This window comes from Ictidomys tridecemlineatus, chromosome 13, assembly GCF_052094955.1.
Source record: "Ictidomys tridecemlineatus isolate mIctTri1 chromosome 13, mIctTri1.hap1, whole genome shotgun sequence".
NCBI classification, from domain to species: domain Eukaryota; kingdom Metazoa; phylum Chordata; class Mammalia; order Rodentia; family Sciuridae; genus Ictidomys; species Ictidomys tridecemlineatus.
Window position 1 is genome coordinate 43,434,115 of NC_135489.1, and position 21,571 is coordinate 43,455,685.

Sequence of the window (21,571 nt, forward strand, 5' to 3'; positions counted from 1 at the left end):
CACTTTTGCTGAGGCTGGCTTTGAACTCAAGACCCTCCTGTCTCAACCTCTTGAGCCACTGGAATTATAGGTGTGTGCCCCCACACCCAGCTTGTTCATATATTTTTAATGAAGAATATAAATCTTATAGAAAAAAGGTTGGAGTGATGCTAAATTCAAGTTGGTTTCCATAATGTGAGCAGTTCATGGTGGAGGAATGCTGCCAGTGAAAATTTAAAAGTATATCTGGGACACTGGATCCTTCCCTTAAATCACTTTCTCCACCCATCCTCATTTCAGGATATCTCTACTACCTGTCTAGCTTATTCTGATGCCTCTTTGGTAAAAGAATCTGTTGACACATTGAGACGTAATTGGATTCTTGTAGTGAAATAGTAAAATTTACCAAATAGTAAGAAAATCTATGACTAAATCCCTCAAGGAAAAAAATGTTGTTTTCTCAAAGATTACAGTAAGATGCTACAGCACTCCTGGCCTGGAAAATAGTATGAGGCAAATTAAGAAAAATGGATTTGTGAAAATGGCAAAAGATAGATCCAGATGCCATCAAATGCCAATAAGGGGGGGATAATCAACTATGAAACGGGACACAGCAGGTGGGTGAATCAGGGAACAGAGGGAACTGAGGGGGGCTCTGAATGCTCACCACATGTATCTATAATGTTTTAAATTAAACATTTGGAAGTAATGGAAAGTACTGCTTCCAACTCACAGGAAACTTATTAGGCAAAATCATGGACTAAATTGTTTTGGGGATTGGGAGGCTGTAGCTTGAAGGTAGAGTACATGCTTGGCCCTGGGTTTAATCCCCAGTACAAAAAAAAAAAAAAAAAAAAAGAGAGAGAGAGAAAAAAAGAATTATTCTGTCAAATATCTGCTATATATCAATCATACTTTTCTCCTTATAGCCTCCCACCCCCACCACGGAAGAATTTGTATTATCTTAGATTACATTTTTAAAAGACACTAAGGTTTATGTATTTAGCCAGTGACTTTCATAAAAATAATACGCTCATGAGGGGTGGGGCAGGAAAAAGAGCTATATAATCCAAAATTATCAAACAATAACAACCATTACTAGTACACACTTTACTGGATGCAGTATGTGTGTGTAACATGTGACCATTAGTTAAACTCAAAGCCACTTCACAGGTATGATTATTTACACATCAGGTAATAAAGGCACAGAGAAGCTAAATAATGTGCCCAAGGTCCTATCTTGGTAAGAGCTAGGATTGAGTGGGGAGCCAGGGTTGTTCTTAACACAGGAAATACTGTCTCAGTACCATCTATGATAAGAGAACTTAGATGTCAACCTGGTATTATTATTTTCAAGAAAAGTTGCCATTAAAATTGGCCTTAAAGGGCTGGGGTTGTGGCTCAGTGGTAGAGCACTTGCCTAGCAGGTGTGAGACACTGGGTTTGATTCTCAGCACCACATATAAATAAATAAAGTCTATAAACAACTAAAAAAACATTATTTTTTAAAAATTGGCCTTATCCACAAAGTGTAGTTTTAAAGTTAGTTTCTTGAGTGTACTTTTCCTTCCCTGAATATTCAATGTGGCAAAGTATCACTCTGGACCTATGACTACTGTTTCTCTCATCTAGCCATCATTCAGGGGTGTGTGTGTGTGTGTGTGTGTGTGTGTGTGTGTGTATTAGTGAAACCTTGGGTTTTGTCTTTTTTTTTTTTTTTTGCATAGTACAGTTTCTCAATATTTTCAAAAATAAAGATATTTTACTGAAAACCAAATTCCAACTGGTGAAAAGAACTTTTGTGGAAAAGCTAATGCACTCATGCAATATAAACTGAAATGCATATGAAAATACTGGAAGAGAAAAAGATTCTATTGGTACAAAATGCTTACAAAAAAAAAAGTTGTGTCAGTTCAGACAGGTACATGCATGCATTTGAAAGGGCAGAAATGATAAAAACTGGCTACTAGGTCATAGACAAACATGTGACCACAAGATGCTTTTATCTCCAGCAGAATCACTAAGGATTGTTGAAGACAAAGTTTTAAAGACACTAGGCAAAGAGATGAAGTCTACCCTAACAGGTCTGAGATCTTGGTTCCATTATTTTCCTAAAAAATAACCTAATATTGCTTGTGTTCTCTGCTGCAACCATGACACAACTAATACAAATGGTCTTAATTCTAAACAAAGTACTGTTAAAAATTTTAACAATTTATCTCAAACATTGATTATAAGAGATATAGACTTTGGGGCTAGAGCTGTAGCTCAGTGGTAGAGTGGTAGAGTGCTTGCCTTGCATGTGTGAGGCCCTTGAACCACATAAAATAAATCCTCGGAACCACATAAAAGAAATAAATAATAAATAATAAATATATCATGTCCATCTACAACTAAAAAAATATTTTTAGAATATTTTATTTTTTTTAAATGTCAAACTTCTTAAAAGAAGAAAAATCTTAAAGCTATCTAAGAGACTATTAAAATCAAAACATATTAAAAAGTAAATGGATGAAATGGATACATTTTTTATGTAAAATATACCTCAAAGTTTTTTCACCAGTTCTTTTTATTTTAGACAGTCTCACTAAGTTGCTAAGGTTGGCCTTGAACTTGTGATCCTCCTCCTCAGTATCATGAGTCATTGGAATGACAGCCATAAGCCATCACACCTGGTTTAGAGTTGCTTTTAAAATCTTTAAAGTGGGTGGCCCCTGGTTAGCTTTAGTGGCTTAATGCCATACCAAAAAAAAAAAAAAAAAAAAGAGTATATATTTAGTGATTCCAGATCTTCTGATTTTTAAAAAAGAAATGGAAATAAAGACTTTTGCGAATTAAAACATTGGCAATACTGCATATCAAATAAAATACATCTGTAGATCAGATCTACCCCAAGGTCACCATTTTATGAACAGAATGGAAAAATAACTTGGATACACTTGCTCTTTTGTAAGATATACTTTAAAACATAAACTTTAAAAGTATATATTAAAATAAAATTATATATTAACTTAAAATTTTTAAGTCTGGTGCAGTGGCATAGGCCTATCATCCCAGGGGCTGAGGCAGGATGATCCCAAGCTCAAGGCCAGTCTCGGCAACTTGGGAGACCCTCAGCAACTTAGTGAGACCCTGTCTCAAAATAAAATATAAAAGGGCTAGGATGTGGCTCAGTGGTAAAGCTCCCCGGGGTTCAATCCCCAGTACCCAAAAAAACAAAACATGACAGAACAAAACAACCTGAAGAAGACTCTTAGGAAGAAAACCTCGATGAGCCAAGAAAAGCTTGGTAATGAACATACTTAGCTTTCTTTGTGAGTCAAATAGCATGAAGATTTATAACTATTTCAAAGAAAGTGATATAGCAACTTGGATCTGAAGCAAGGTTCTGGAACCCAAATGCCAACACTCCAAAATAAATAACAATCAGAGCCAAGAAAGAGCCAATGCCTGGCAAATTTGAGCCCTGGAGGGACTGGTTACTAATAAAAACTGGTTTTCAAAATCAGTGAGTGAGAAAAGTTGTTCTTATAATAAAATAATCATTTTAATGAAGTATTTGAAATAATTTTAAACATCTGATCAATAAGATTATACACAAATGTAGGAGTATGCTGCACTTTACAAAAAAATAAAGTTAAGCATTTAAATATACAAAAACAACTTTGGGTATAGATCTCTTTCTTAAAGTACTCTTTCAACACATACATAATTTACAGCATTTTACATAATAACTTGCTGAAACAAAAACATATGGCCAATTTAAATATTACTACAGTATAGAAGATGGCTGTAACAGTCCCAATGGGAAGAACAGGGTGAAGAGTAACATATGAGGTGTTTTTCTCTCTGCATTCCTTTACTAAGAAGCCCAGCATTTCCCATTTAAAAAAAATCTTCTTGGAGGATTTAAGCTTTCTTTCTGTATGTGACTCTTATAACCACTATTATTTTTTTGCTATCCACAATACACATTGGTGGAATTAAAAATAAATAAATAAAGATTAAAAAAAGAGAGTGTTTGCTCTTTGCACATATGCTTTTTCCTCAAAAGGATTCATGTAATTGTTTCTCACATTTAGCGCCAGGATCCCAAGAGTGAGATGCTGACAGTACCTTTTAAGTACAGAATCCAAAAGGGAGTCTTTTGTTTAAAATTTCTTATCATAAATTAGGATTTTCTAAATGTACCAAGATGTTTAAAACTTAGGATAACTAAAAGATTTTACAAGAGAAGGAACTACAAAAATCATCTTCTTGGGTTCTAAAATAATACAAAAAAAAATAACACCCTTTGAAAATGTTTGATAACCATTTTCCTTTTTAGTTGGACTGTGATTTTTCTCCCCTCATCAACAGAACATGTACCAGTTTCTTAGGAGTTCCATTTCCACCCCTCCATCCCTGGGCACACACAGCACACTTCCTGCCTTAGGATTCCATTTTCTTCTTCCCTTCATTATTCCTTCCAGTGCTTCCCACCTTTCCCATTTTCCAACAGGGTATATAAGCAGCAGCTTCAACCGTAGGTTTTCCTGACAAGGACGTCCCCCAACTTGGTATCAGAAGCAGCACATAGTGAAATTAGCCAGAGAATTAGCAACCTCAGGCACAACCTGTCCCCATGTGTCTTATATGGACAACAATGGCGCTCAGCCAACCCAAGTTACCAAAGGCTTACTCTGTGGCCTGTCACCTTCAACTAGAGAAGGTGACTACTGTCATAGTTAGCTAAGCAGCTTCTGATTGCAGCCTAGAAAGCCCAACACTTTGAGATAGGCTCAGTGTAGGACAAAATATCTTTTCTTGGTAAGTGGTAACTCCCACATCTCAATGCAGGAGGTACTAAGGGAAAGACACCTCATGGCAAATGAAGTTTGGCAAATGAAGCAGGTAGTAACAAATGGAGCCTTAACTTGCTATAATTAAACTCACAGGTGGGCAGATGCTACTTCTCTGTAAAGGGTACTGCACAACTGATTTTCAGAAGATTAAGCTGAATTCTCAGCTATAAGAACCCCTTGAGCTGTACAGGTAAGATTTAGTAAAAACTTCTAACTGTAAACAGTGGTCTTTCATACTGGTGACTGATTTTCCAGAAAGAGAGATTTCAGGACAGTGCATCTCTTTTTTGTCTTCTTTGGCAGTAAATAGCAAGGATCTGGATGGAAGCGGTCACTTCAGAAGGGCAAGGTACAGAGCTCGAGAATACTTCATCTCCCTTTCCTGTTCCATACAGAATATCAAGTCCCTGAGGCAGACTCTTGTGATTCTTGGACGAAGCAACTGTTTGGTGGCTGTCAAGCTTGATGCCCCGGAAGCAAGAAAGTTGTCTTTTAATCCCTAAACAAAATAAAAGGAGAAGCAGTTTAACTCAAGGATCTTTCACAAAGGAAAGGTCTGTCAAGTCTAGCCCACTACCCTCTGGGTCCTGGAGATCATGCACGCAGGATCTCAAAAGGCCACCCACCTCTTCCATGACCTCATTCTCTCAGCTGGACCCTGGCAACAGCTGATTTTCATAGGTGTATGAATTCACTAAAAACTATTAGATTGTACACTGTAAATATGTGTAGTCTTTTGGATGTCGATAGTAAAAGTAAAAATAAGATTGTGCTTTGAATGGGTCTATCCCGCCCCACTCCCCCCACCACCTGTCGGAATTCTCATGTTCCGTTACTTTACATTGTGTGACAATAATCTGTATATCACCATCACATGCCCCCAAGACCAGAAGCTTTCTGAGGACAGAGATTATCATTTTTGTTCCTGCTAGGGCTGAACAAAGTACAAAAAACAACACAGATTATTCAAAAATATTTTCTGCATTGAATCTGTTGGTTCAAATCAGAACCAAACCAAACCAAAACAAAACAAAACCCCAGAACAACCAATGTGAGCATCATTAAAAAGAATTAGTGAAACTCAACATTCTTATATTAAGACAGTTTTTAAATAATAATGTCTATATACTATATTTTAAGACAAAATTGAAAGAAATTAAAAATAATTCTCAAAGGATAATTTTATAAAAGTAAAATCTCTTAATTCTTTCATTTACCATACTTGTTTCAAAAAACATGTCCATTGAATTGGCAACTCTCCTTTATCTGCTCAAGACTTATAACAAGATATTTAACAAACATAGGAAGCAAATCATTTTGTTCTCTTACTATTCTTTTATAATCATCAATTTTTTGTGTGTGTGGTGCTGGGGATTGAACCCATGGCCTTGTGCATGCAAGGCAAGCATTCTACCAACTGAGCTATATCCCCAGGCCTAACCATCAAATTTTAATTAACCATTCCCTTCACATTTCTGATGGAATTATTTTGATGAAAGGGAGGGAAATTCTTTAGGGTCTCCAAATCACCAGGGTGAAAACCAGTCAACTTAATTCCATGCATGTTGGTAGCATGATTTTGGAGGTACTTTATCTGATAGTCAACAGATAACACTTTCATAAAAGGTACTATCCAGTTCTTGAGAGATGGGATGTCACAATTGTATTTCTACACTCATTAGGTTAAACTCATTCACAAGAAATCATGGAACAAATTTTGGAAAGCCCATGTTTTAGAAGAGGTGGATGCTTGTCATAAGTAGCATATGGAGAATAAGCAAAGACACACCAAACAGCAGATCAAAGCCGGGGTCCTATTAATTCTGGCAGCAACTTTTGTTTTTTTTCTGGGTATCATTATCATGTAATTGCTTTGCCTCAAGAAATGTGAGTAAAGTCATTCTCTGTAGGCATCACTACTCAGGGATGGTACAACTTGGATGTCGCCTTAATTACTATAAATTATGACTATCCAAGATCTTTGCAGAATAGGGCCCCCAACTCAGTTTTGGAAAACTGAATAAAAGTATACTTTAGGAAGAAAGTTAGTAAAATGTGTCATTGGCAGAGAGGGGCAATTTTCTTGTTTATAGAAGTTACCTGTTTAAAACTACAGTATATTTAAATAGAGGCACATTCTTTAGTTACAAATTAGACATATTATGCTAAAGCTAAATCTATACATTTTTAAAAATGTTTCCTACCAAGAGTTTGTCTAAAATTAGTTTAGTGTTATATTTATATGATTTTTTCAATTAAATGGCTAGATGGATAGTATGTCTCAGCAATTCCACTTCTATGTAAATACCCAGGAATGTGTCATATTTTAATCAAAACTCATGTACAAGAATATTAGTGCTACCAATCACAATAGTCCAACTAGAAACAACCCCAATACTTAATATAAGTGGAATAAACTGTGGAACATTCATACCATGGAATATTATACAGCAATAACAAATGGGTAACATAAATGAAATCACAAAAATGTTAAATGAAAGAACACAGACACATATATTGTATGATTCCATTTCTACAAAGTCCCCAAACAAATAAAGCTATAAAAGTCCCAACAGTGAGTCCCATGGGGCAACTAAGAAGTGACTAGAGGGGACAGGGGTCTTCTCAAGTTCTGGTGATGTTTCCCCTCTTGATCCAACTACTGTCCATGTGGACACATTCAAGATGTAAAAATTCAGTGGGCTTATGATTTATTTACTGTCTGCATCAATGTTATATTTGGATACAAAATTAAATTGCTACCTTTTTTTGTTTTCAATCTAATTTTGGTAGGAAATAAGAGGAGAGGAAAAGTGGGGAAAGGAAATAAAAATAAGAAAAAATTTGTTGTGCATTAAAAAAAAAATCATCCCTAATTGTCTGGGGTAAGGAACAAAGGGGGTCACAGTTCACGTTTGTCATGTGACAAGCCTGAAGGATCCAGGCGAAAGAGCCGTATTACAGCTGCCAACAAAGGGTTGAAAAGGAGGTCATTCCAACAGGATGCAGCAGAAGGCCTGAGGCAAAGTTATAAATGAAACAAACCCCAAAGGGCATTCAGTAACCCACAGAAATGTCTTTCATAATTCACAACTTTACAAAGGTGATAGCACTGTCTTCCCCCCAATAGCGACTGACTTAGAAAGTTAATCTTTCTGAAACTTGGATACAAAATATACATCTAGCATCTTTATTCCCTTGTCTTATGGTCTGGAAAGGATACAATTCTGATTTGTTCGCTTCATAATGATCTGCCCAGAAAAATCAGCTACCTCTCAGTTATCCAGAGAAGGGAGTGGAGTGTACACTGATAACTCAGAACTAATACCAAACTCGCCTTTCTGCCAGTAATTTTGATCTTCCTCCCCAAAGCTGACTATGTCTGACCTGTGGTCACACTACACTGTCAATGCCAAAGAACACTAACATAGTTAAGGACAGAGTTTTAAGAAAGAATAACAGGCTCCTGTCACAATGCAATGCTTATTTCTAAAACAGAGGAACGGTTCTCCCACTCAACTCTGTGTTAGGATGTTCCTTAATCCGAATTCTTCACCTGGATAAAAAGAGGGTAAAATGGAAGATGAAAGAACCAATTCACTGACCTAATACATAATTACTCTAGGAAGCCTAAACAAACAAATGTAAACATAATCCCAAACTGCCAGATTGATGGAGTTAGCCTTTGTTAATTTGTTAACTTATATCACCAAAGTTTCTATTTTTATAAAACAACTTTTGAAGAACTCTTTTGCTCTTAAAAGAAAAACATGAATATAGTCAGTTACCAGTTTCAGAGAAATAACACTGTTGTAAAAATGACATTAAATAGTTAAAATATTCAGTCATCCAAATTCTTATCCCCTCAGCTTAACAGAGCAAGTGCTGTGAAATGAAACTTTTATATTTCTTTTCCCACGTTTCCTTAAGGTTAGGTGATTGCTATACCAAGAAGTAGGAACAACAGCATTATGAATCCTGTGGCCTCAGGAATCGTGCTGAGTTCCTCTGACTTCGTATGCGTCTGTGTTTCCAAGTGTCACCATCCCAGGTAACCTAGCTTCATGCTCGTCCATGCTCTGTTCAATGCAAAATTATCTGAGTTACTGGGCACAGAGCTGTAGTAGGCAGCACAGCAGTCAACATCAGTTAGTTGTTAATTCTGTAAGCAATTGTAGACAAGCAATTTCTCTGTGCATCAGTTTCTTAATCTGCAAACTAGGGACAGTAAACAGCAATAATCTCATAAGGTCAGTTTGAAGATTAAATGAGAACAGTGCCTGACACACAATTCTCTCTAGAAATGTTGGCCTTTAACGATCATAATGAAATCATCAGTCAGCTGGGAAGCATGGAAATTCACAGGAAAGAACATCATTCTAGCTCCAGACCTTTTCTCCCATCCTCTAGTTAAAACCGGTTAGATTTTCCTGCCCACATCCTTCTCTTTCAAGTTCTTGCTAACGTAAGAAAAATAACTCATGCTGTCACACTTATCTTGTTTCCCTCAGTGAACTTTTTGAATTTTAGTGGAGCTTTGAGTGCCTAAAGCTAAAAAGTAGACAAAGAGGCATTTTAGACAGTGGCACATGAATGAAGGATATATCCAGGGGCAGAAAGTTTTTCTTACATCCCTGCAATCAAACAGTGGCAGAGCTTGCTGCTTTTAGTTTCTAGAGCCTTATCAATAATGGATCTAGAAGCTAAAAGTCAATCCATTTCATTCCATTCTCTGAGTAGTAAGGCTAAGAAAACAAATGTGTCCTGGAATTTTAACAGTTAACCAAGAACAAAAACTGGGGCATTTAAAACAGAGGAGTTGAACGGCAAAAATTCACTACCTTTCTCACACTTTCCATCCACTTAATCCCCTGCCACCAGACAGCTCCTAAACTGTAAGGAGGACAAGAACTGGGCATGGGGAATAGGGAATAAAATAAAGATATGGAACCAGAATAAAAATTGGACATAAGACTCAAAAGCAACAATAAATAGAACTGCTCTGGATGCCTGATTCAATGGAATGTGAACACTGAAAATACTATCCCAAAGACCGAGCTTTCTAGGACTTAAGGGCAATGCAGAGTATAAACTACTGAGCTTCGATATTGACTGCCCTCTGCTGGTCAACAAGCAGAACTTTTGAAGCAACTTTTGATCTCACTTTATCTACCTTCATTTTACTCCTTGAGTTATTTCAGAATACAGACAACGCTATATGGCAATTTCCACCCTAGAATCTGGGGGGCTGGGGTTGTGGCTCAGTGATACAGCACTTGCCTTGCATATGTGAGACACTGGGTTTGATTCTCAGCACCACATATAAATAAATGAATAAAATCAAAGTCTGTCGACAACTAAAAACAAAAATAAATTTTTAAAAAGAGTCTTTTACATAGAACCACGGGTTTTGAGTTCTAATTCTAGTTCTGTAACTGTGAGAAAGATGGATAATATTACTAGTTGCCATATGCTAATAACCAACCCCAAATCTTGATATCAAACAGAACACTCTCTTAAATTCCAGACCCTATTGTTCAATTTTCTGATGAAGTTTCCAATTTAAAGTACTTTAAGGTATTTTAAATTCAACATGTTTTGAAACTCCCCTTTCTCCTCTTTATTTCAAGGAATGGTAATACCACTTAGATGCAATGCTCAAGCTAGGAAACTGGATGACATCCTCAACCCTTTCTTCCTCAATGGTCTGACACTAAATAATTCTACCTTAACAGTTTTGAAACATCTACTTATTCCTGCATTTTCACTTCTAGTATCTCCTGCCTAGATTACTTCAATAATCTTCAAAAGACTCCCTGTATATTTGGTATGAATATTACTTCCACTGTAATGTGAATGATATCACTAAAATAAAAAATTATCTGAAAATATTTTTTCCTGCTTAAAATATTCCACTGGAAAAAAATCACCTAACCAACCAAGTCTAAATACCCACACATGACAGACACAGTCAAACATGAGCACACTAAAGCCTTCTCCCCAGTTTCTGCTCTCATTCTTTTCTTCCTGTCCCAAGCTACTGATCATAGAAATATTTTTTTTGCCTCTTTTATCTAGACAGCTAACTGCATATTGCATTCTCTCTTCCCAGAACCCCATTCTCCAAGCCATCTGTCCTACCCTCAAGTCACATCACCTATGCTCTTTAGAATTCAACTCAGACATTACATTTCCCCAAGGCTCGCAAGCACAAACTTACCCCAGGTGTAGACAAGCACAACTCCTTTGTATTTCAGTGACATCTTGTATTTTCCCTACCATTACATGTCTTCAGGGCAATGCAATTGCCTCTAACTTACCACTCACTAAAGGGGAAAGATTTTGCACCTGAGAATACTGGATAGTTTTTGTCTCTTAGGTGGTAATGTGTGTAGGATGACCATGTGAATAGTGTCACCCAATATCATCACTTACACAAATGAACAATAAAAATGAACCACGTTATAGGCTCTGGACCTTATAAATCAAAATCTTCATGTCATTTTTGGCTTTAAGTCAAATAAATCTGGAAGGATTTACATTGGTAAAGCCATTTGTACCCAGCCCTCTGACAACCTTTCTCAAATGTTCACCCCCCCAAGCTGCCACTAGATGAGTTATTAAAAATGGTATTTTATTTTTTACATTTTCTCTAAACAGTGAGAAAGTGATTCAAACCACCAAGTAGTACAACACATATGAACAGCAAATAGTGAAATAAATAGACAATACTGAAGAGCAATGTGACCTGACGCTTCTTATGGCTAGGATGAAAAGTCAAGTTAGGACTTGCCCATTTATAACTGTGGTTGTTTTCTCTACATGTTTACTAAAGCACTCACATTGAAAACTCATCTAGACTACGTCTAGAGATCAGCTTAACCTACTATTTTGTTAAATTTTCTTCAAAGGACTACCAGTTAAACATTTTTCTTTAAAAACTAGCTTTGATTTTATCTTTGAAGAGCTGTGTATTTTTAAAAAGGCTACAATATTGGTAAGGGTTGCTGTGCCTCACAGCTAAAGGTAGATTTATCAATACCTTTAGATATATTGACAGTAGCTTTGTTTAGAACTCCAGTAATTCTATAATTGGTGAGTTGTAGACAGGCTGATAGCAAATATTACTAGAAAGAAATAAGAATTTATTTAAAAACTGAAGGCACAGAAATGGTAAATATTAGTTTTCTAAACTCATTATTTTTCTTTTCATAAATTCTTTAAAGGATATATGATCAAGTAATAATAATTTATTATGAAGGTAGGAATAATTAGAAGGAAAATAGGTGACAGCAATAATAGCACAAAGGGTAGGTGTGTGTGTGTGTAACAGAATCATATAGTTCACAGGCTCTTACATTATATGTGAAACAGTATTAATTCAATGTTGACTAGTCAGTTACAGATGCATATCTAATCTTTAAACAGTAGATACAACAATCATTAGGAAATAAAAAAGGTACAGGTAAAAAGGCAACAAAGGATCTAGAATGGAATACTAAAAATACTACTTGATTAACTTAAAAGATGAAAACAAAGGTGAAACAAAAGTAAGAGGGGACAAGTAGAAATAAACAGAAATTCTCAGATGAAGCCTACCAGATCGTTAAAGAAAAACTAATGCTAATACTCCTCAAATTATTCCATGAAATAGAGAGGGATGGAACACTTTCAAATTTGTCTACAAAGGGCTGGGGTTATGGCACAGTGGTAGAGCGCTTGCTTCCCTAGCATGTGTGAGGCACTGGGTTCGATTCTCAGCACCACATACCAATAAGTATATAATTAAATAATTAAAAAAAAAGAAAAAAAATTGTATATGAAACCAGTATCAAACTCATACCAAAACCAGACAAGGATATGCTAAGGAAAGAAAACTACAGACCAATATCCCTGATGAACTTAAATACAAAAAAACACTTTTATTTGTTTTGTTTTGTTATCAGGGATTGAACCCAAGGGCACCTAATAACAAAGCCACATCTCCAGCCTTTTTTATTTTTCATTTTGAGACAGAGTCTGCCTAAGTTCCTTAGGGCCTCACTGAGTTGCTAAAGCTGACTTTGAATTTTCAATCCTCCTACCTTGGCCTCCCAAGTCACTGGAATTACAAGCATGAGCTGCTGCCCAGCTTACATGCAAAAATTCTTGATAAAATATTAGCAAATCTTATTCAACAACATATTAAAGGATTGCATATCATGACCAAATTGGTTTTATCTTAGAGATGCAAGGATGGTTTAACATATGCAAATCAATATTCATCACATAAATAGAATTAAGGGAAAAAATTACTAGTCATCTCAATACATACAGAGAAGGTCTTCAACAAAATTCAGCATCCATTCATGATAAAAACACTGAAGAAACCAGGGATAGAAGGAACATACCTCAACATTATAAAGGCTATAATATGAAAAAAAAACAAAGTCAATCTCAAAGTAAATAGGGAAAAACTGAAAGTATTTCCTTTAAAGTCCAGAGCAAGACAAGAAGATCCAGTCTCACCACTCCTGTTTAATACAGCGCTAGAAATTCTAGCCAGAGCAATTAGGCAAGAGAAGGAAATACAAGAGATAAAAATTGGAAATGAAGAAGTCAAATGATCACTGTTTGCAGATGATATGATGCTATACCTAGAAAATCCAGAAAACTCCACCAAAAGACTGCTAGAGCTAATAAACAAATTTGGCAAAGTTGCAGTTACAAAATCAACATACAAAAATCAACAGCTTTCCTATAAAGCAACAATAAACCTGCTGAGAAAGAAATGAGAAAAACAATTCCACTCACAATAGCCTCAAACAAAAATGAATGCAAAATAAACTTGAAATAAATCTAACCAAGGAGGTAAAAGGCCTCTACAATGAAACTACAGAACACTGAAGAAAGAAATCAAATGCACAGAATCAATGTAATTTCCATCAAAACACCTATGCATTCTTCACAAAACTAGAAAAAAACAGTCCTAAAATTGATTTGAAGGAACAGAAGTCCCAGAATAGCCAAAGTAATCCTAAGCCAAAAAAAGCAATGCTGGAGGTATCATGAAACTTGACGTCATATTACACTATAGAGCTAGAGTAACAAAAAATTGTATGGTACTGGCATAAAAAGACACATAGACCAATGTTACAGAATGAAAGTCATAGAAAAACCCACACAGATACACTAATCTGATCCTTAACAAAGGTGAAAAATCACATTGGAGAAAGGACAGCCTTTTAAACAAATGGGCCAGGAAAACTGGTTATCTTTAAATGTAGAAGCTAGACCTTACATCTCTTTCTTTTTTCATGTAGTCTAATTAGTTATATATGACAGTAGAACACATTTTGATTCATGGTACACAACTGCAGCACAACTTTTCATTTCTCTGGTCATACATGATAGACCTCATCTCTTACCCTGCATAAAAATCAATTCAAAATGGATCAAAGACCTTGGAATTAGACCAGAAACTGCAACTCCTAGAAGAAAACAGGGTAAACACTCCAGCATATGGACATGGACAATGACTTTCTCGATAGGACCGCTAAAGCTTAGGAAATAATGCTGACAGTTAATAAATGGGATGGCATCAAATTTAAAAGCTTCTGCATAGCAAAGGAAACAACTAGAATTGTGAAAAGAGAACTACAGAATGAGAGAAATCCTTTGCTAGCTACTCCTTTTATAAAGGATTATTTCTAGAATATTATAAACAACTCAAAAAATTTCACACCAAAAAACCACATAACTCAATTAATAAATGGGAAAATAAATTAAACAGATACTTCTCAAAATAAGAAATACAAATGGCCAAGAAATATATGAAAAAAAAGTTCAACATCATTGGCATTTAAGCAATGCAAATCAAAACTACACTGCGTTTCCATCTCACACCAGCCAGAATGGCAGTCTTCAAGAATATAAATAATAATAAAAGCTGGAGAGAATGTGAAAAAAAGGAACACTTCTAGACTGTTGGTGGAATTGTAAATTAGTATAGCCACTATGGAAATCAGCATGAAGGTTCCTCAAAAGAGTAGGCATGGAACTACTGTGTGACCCAGCTATACCACTTCTAAAGAATCAGTCATCAACAGGCATATTCATGTACAATTCACAATAGCCGTACAATGGAACCAGGCTAGGTGTCCATTGACAGAAAATGGGTAAAGAAAACGTGGTATATATACACACTGGAGTCAGCCTTTAAAGAAAAAAAAAAAAAGGAATTGTGTCAGTTGTAGGAAAATGGATAGAAATTAAAATCACTATGTTTAGTGGAATAAACCAAACTCAGCAGGTCAAGGGTCATTTATTTTCTCTTATATGCAGAAGCTAGAGAGGAAAAGAGGGAAAATTGGTGCAAGGAGCAATCTCAGGAAAATCAGTAGAGGAAAGGGACCAGGGGGTGAAGGGAGTGATATAGGCCAAATTACATTGTTATATTATATGCCTGTACGAATATGTAGCATTATTATGTAGAACTGTAGAGTACCAAAAAAAAAAAATGTGAAAAGAGAGGGGAAAAAAAGACAATTGCAGGGAGATTGGTAAAGTAGAAAAAAGGGATGGGGAGGGAGGAAGAGAGGGAAAGGGAAAAAACACTGGAGAATGAATGATACTGGCCAAATTGTTATGTTATGTAAAAATATGAATATGTAACAATAAATTCCATCATTATTCAACTATAATGCACCAATAAAAATAGGAAAAAAATAAAATTAGTAAAAAAAAAAAAGATCATCCTTTGGCCAGGTGAGGTGACCTGGCATACCTGCAATCCCAGGCATTTTGGAGGCTAAGGGATAAGGATTGCAAATTCGAGCTTAGTCTTAGCAAGTTGGAGGCCAGGCTCAAAACTAAGCAGGACCATGTCTCAAAATTAAAATTTAAAAAGGGGTGGGTATGTAGCTCAGTAGTAAATTATCCCTGAGTCGAATCCCTAGTAGTGTCCCCCCCACAAAAAAAATTCTTTGAAATTAGGGGAAAACAATGCTAACAGCCAATTTTAAAATCACGGGCAAATTACCTTTATAAAAAGCATTGACAAAAAAAAAATAGTTTGGTTACAGCGGTAGAGTGCTCGCCTAGAGAGTGCAAGTCCCTGGGTTCGATCCTTAGCACCACATAAAAATAAATAAATAAAATAAAGGTATTGACAACTACAACTAAAAAAATAAATATTAAAAATAAATAAATAAATAGTAAGATGGTAGACTTAAATTCAATTATAATTACATTAACTGTAAGTGGAATGAACATTCTAAAGCAGAATTCAAGACAAAGAATATTATTAGAAATGAGGGTCACTTCACAATGATAAAATGGAAAGACATAATAGATTTGCACCTAAAAACAAACCATTAAACAAAAGAAGCAAAAACTTATAAATAGACAAATGTACAATTATAGTTTAAAAAAAAAAAGTAAACACTTCTCTCAGAACCAATGGGAAAAAACAGCCAAAAATCTAAGTAAGGACAAGGAAATCCTGCAGACATTAACTCAACACTGCAGAAACACACACCCTTCTCAAGGGCAGAGATGACATTTATCAAGGTAAGTCATGCCCTAGGCCAAGTCATAGCAAGTTGAGAAGGGATGAAATTACTGACTCTGTTCTCTGACCACAATAAAAACAAGAACATTTGGAAATTAAAATGACATACTATTAAATAATCTGTATGCCAAAGAAGATACACAAAAGAAAATTAGAAGATATTTTCAAACTAAATAATAATAAAAACAAATATCCAACATATCAAAGGATCTGAGGGTGGAGCTAAAGAGAAAGATAAAGGAAATGTATAGCTTTTAATGCTTATGTTAGAAAAGAAAGGTATAAAGTCAATTATGCAAAATCCCTACTGAAGAAGTTGGAAAAGAAAATATTCAATACATGTAGAAGAAAGGAAGTAATAGAATAGAAATTAACACAACAGGAAACAGATGAAAAATTTTAAAAATTTAAGCCATAAGTTAATTTTTAGAAAAGATTAATAGACTTATGAGGCATGATAAATAATTTTGCGAATGACCTTGCCAATGTAGATGAGTACAAAAATTCGTTGAGAAATACAGCTTTACAAAAACCAATAAAAAAAGAAAGAAAATCCAATATTGAGCATTCCTCACACAAAAAAACTCTAGGCCCAGATGGATTCACTGAACCCTTCTATCCAAGTAGGAAATGAGACCAATCCTACACAAACACTTTCAAACAAAAATGAGAGGAAGAAGGAACATTTTCCAATTCATTTATAAAACTTCAATCAAAAATAACAAGGACATTAGAATAAAAGAAAATTACAAACCACTATCATTCATGAACATGAATGTAAAAGTTCTAGCAAAATAAATGAATCATAACTGAATCAGAAACATGTAAAACCAATTATATATTATGACCAAGTGAGATTTATCCCAGGGATTAAAAGATGGGTTTGAATTTTAAAATCAACACAACAAATCAAGAATAAAGAAGAGAACTCATATACTAAAATAAGATAACCAAATTCACACCCCTGACAAAACTTAACACTCACCATAATTGAGCTCTCAGCTAGGAAGAGAAGAAAACTGCTCTATGAAAAACCTATCATTAATATTATAATACACAAATATAAATTTAAGTATATATTTCTGTTTTATGAGACAGGGTTTCAGTGAATTGCTCCTGCCTCAACCCCCCCAAGTAGCCGGGATTACAGGCATGTACCACTATGCATATTATGTATCACATTGAGAGTGAAATGCTGAATGCTTTTCCTCTAAGATTAGGAATAAGGCAAAAATGTCTGCTCTTACTAGGCAAGAAAGGAAATAAAAACATAAAAATGGAATGGTGAAAGAACTATTATTCTCAGTTGTAGATAACATGATTGTTTAACAAATCCTAAAGAATTCACACAAAAAACCCTCTATAACAATTAACCCATTATGTTCAATCATCTCAAATGTTGAACATCTATAAAAAACTAAATATAGTATGTGACATATAAATACATATAATTAGAAAATTAGAATATAATTATATAATATTAATATATATAAGTTCCAGGTTATGATTTATAACCTATTTGAATGTACCTGTGTAACATTTTGTTGAAATACAGAATTAAAAACTAGTGACTTAATGTGTTAAACGAAGTTAGCAGAATGGAGGATATAAGATCTATACAAAATTTAATTACTTTGATATACTAGCAACAAACAACTGGCAATGATAATTTTTTAAAAAATACTATGTCATCCCCACCTTACCAGACTCAAAAATTATATCATGATAGATCAAGAATCTAAAATGAAAAAAAAAACTATATAAAACCTTTAGGGAAAAATATGGGATATAAAATTATTTTTTAGGGACACAAAAAGCAATAATCATAAAAATTTAAATTATATATTATCAAAATTAAAACCTTTGCTCTTCCAAAAACACTAAACAAACAAAAACACTGCTAATAGGAGTGTGAAATAGTACAAACAGCTGGAAAACAATTTAGAGTCCTTTGTAAAGTTAAACATACACCTGTCCTATGATCCAATAGTTGGGGATGGTGAAAGGCATGATGGAACTTTCTGGGGGTCATAAAAATGAAGTAACAGGGGTAGAAATTAACACAATATATCTTGATTTGGAATAGTAGTTACGATTAAAACCAGCAAATTTTATTGTATACAAGTTGCATCTAAAAAATCTAAAAAAAAGTGCAAATTTCATTTAAATTTTTAAATTAAATTTAAAATTGAGATTTTGAAGTCATCCTTCCTCAAGATATCCACCAACTGGAAGGACAACCTACTCTTCTCTGTGTTTTGGTGTACTATGGTACAAAAGTTTGAGAAATCTATGATGTTAGAATTCTATATCCACAAATACACACAAAAGCTTACTCCAATATCTATGTGGAAAGTTGTTTATGAATAGTTTCCTAGAAAATATTATAAGATTCTAGAATATAGTTAATGAAATAATTTAAGTATTATTGAAATGCACAAGAAATTTAGTTATCAGCGTATCTCAGTGGTGGTGTTATTATAATCCTAGGTAGACTTAACTGGGTGAATCTGCCCCTCTCACACTGCACAATGTCAGTCCTCCATCCCCCCAAAAGAAGTCTGGTATTATTGGCCCCCAGTCACCAAGTGTTAGTAGCACACAATTTACCCTATCCCCTGCTGAATCACTGTGTCAAAACAATATCCTACATACTTCTAAACAGCCCACAGGAGTAGGAACTGCCCCCAGTTGAGAATAGTCTATAAGCTAATGACCAAATGCATATGTAAGCAGTATACAAAAAATCACCCAATTAATACTTAATCTACCTTATCATTCTATTTCCAAAACAGATTTAATCTACACTACTCACTTAATCTCCATGGGGAAAAAACGTGTTTTATTTGCTATATAAGACTGACTGGATCAGATGAATAATAACTGATTTTGTTGAAATCTCTAATTAGGGAAACCAAACATAACCACTGAAAGTACATTAGAAATCAAATTACTGAGTAGAAGAAAAGGTCCAGAAGATAACCTGTCATGGACAGATCCTGTGAAAGGTCCATTTATGTGTAATCATGGGCTTAAAAACACATGAACACACTTTATTCCTATGGTGTCCTTTGTGGCAAAATATTAGGGAACAACTGAAATTTCCTTGAATTTCAGCTCTAAATCAAGCAGACATAATCTTCTTCATGGTTTGAATATTCAAACTTTCTCTCATGTTACAATTAAAATACAAAATAACCATTTATGGGCTTGTTAGAAGGTTTGTGACAAGGTTTGCTAGGCTACTAGCACTTTCCTCATATGTGCAGAGTTATGAAGGGGCATTGGTTTCTCAGATATGACAACTAAAGCCAAGTACAGTGGAGCATACCTGTAATCCCAGCAGCTTGGGAGACTGAGACAGGAGGATTGCGAGATCAAAGTCAGCCTCAGCAACTTAGCAAGGCCTTATATCTAAATATTTTTAATTACAGGTGGACATAATACCTTTATTTATTTATCTTTATATGGTGCTGAAGATCAAACCCCGTGCCTCACCCATGCTAGGCGAGTGCTCTACCACTGAGCCTTAAATATTTTTAAAAGGGCTGGGGTTGTGGCTCAGAGGTAGAATACTTACCTAGCATGTATGACGCACTGGGTTCAATTCTCAGCACCACATATAAATAAATAAAGGTCTACTGACAACTAAAAAAAAATTTAAAAAGGTGTGGTTAAGTGACTCTGGGATCAATACCCAGCACTACCGGCAGCACCCCCCCACACACACACACACAAAAGAAAAAGATTGGACTTTATTTCAAATAGCCAATAAGCATATGAAAAGATGCTTCATATTATTAGTCATTGGGAAAATGTAAAACAAAATCACAATGAAATACACTTCATATATACTAGGATGGCCATAATTTTAAAAACAGACAATAAAAAGTACTGACAAGAAGAAACTGGACTCCTTTAGCTTTGTGGGTAACAAAGTAAAATGGTGCAACTACTATGAAAAGCAGTTTGGCAGTTCTTCAAATATAGAATATGAAATTACCATAGTCTCTGAAATTCCATTCTTAATAATGTAACCAAGAGAAATGAAAACATATATACACAAAAACTTGCATATGAATGTTTATAGTAATATCATTCATAATAGTCAAAAATTATAAATAATCAAATTTTCATCAATTGGATGAATCATTAATATTATGCACTTTATTGCTAAACCATTATTCAATCCAAACCAGTACTGAAACATGCTACAGCATGAATGAATCATGAAAACATGAAGAGAAAGAAGTCAACACAAAAGACTACATATTGTATGAATCCCACTTGAATTACATAAATGTATATTCTGAATAGACAAATCCTTAGAATCTCAAAATAGATGAGTGGTAGTGAGGGGCTGAGGGAAGTGACAAAAATGGCTAAAGAAATTTCTTTTTAGGGTGATGAAAATGTTCTGGGATTAGATAATCTTGATGACTGAATAGTATTGTCAATATATTTAAAAATACTGAATCTTGCACTTTAAATGGTGAATTTATTGTGCATGAATTGTATCACAACAAAAACCTCAAAACACGAAAAATTGGCACAAATTGATGAGTCAAAACAAAAGACCAAATTCAAATAGACTCTTCAAAATCAAATTATGTTTACTCTTCCATTCAATAGTTTATGGAATTCTTGGGGAAAATGTATAAATAGGAATTCCAATGCCATTAGAAGGTACCATTGCAAATACACCTAAAACAGATTCATTGTTTTCCCAGGAAACCTGGGCTTTTACTGGTAAGATTAAGTGAAGATCTGAATGTTCAATTTGGATAAATTGCACAGAGAAATTAACCGTCATTTAAACTAAGGAAAGATAGGCTTAGTAATGGACTAACAACCTAACAAATGTAGCTCATTAGCACTCACCCATCATTTTAGAAAGCCCTCTAAATCCTGACTGATACTTATCACAGGTAATACCATATAACATGCAATGCAAGCTCTTCACAGTCACTAAAGTGTGAACCAAATAGCTGCATAAGAGGATGAAACAAACATTACTGGTGCAGCATTAGGGAATACTTGCAAGAATGTTACTGGCTACGTTAGAATACTATAATTGATGGAGGGAAGAATTTGTATAAATTATGGGAAAAGCATGCATATACACAGGGTTTCAAGAAATGCTTCTGGAATCCATAAAACTCATTAGAACCATCTTAAAGCATGACAAGTTTTAAAG

At 34.8% G+C, this 21,571-nt stretch overlaps 1 protein-coding gene across 1 annotated transcript in view; it reads right to left on the reverse strand.

The window, feature by feature from the left end:
* Positions 1-3,501: 3,501 nt before the first annotated feature.
* Positions 3,502-21,571, reverse strand: part of Taf4b (TATA-box binding protein associated factor 4b) — a 131,612-nt gene continuing 113,542 nt past the window's right edge. Inside the window, exon 15 of the mRNA XM_021728930.3 lies at positions 3,502-5,322. Coding sequence (XP_021584605.1) covers positions 5,155-5,322 — 168 coding nt within the window. The 3' untranslated portion in view covers positions 3,502-5,154. The remainder of the gene's footprint in view (positions 5,323-21,571) is intronic.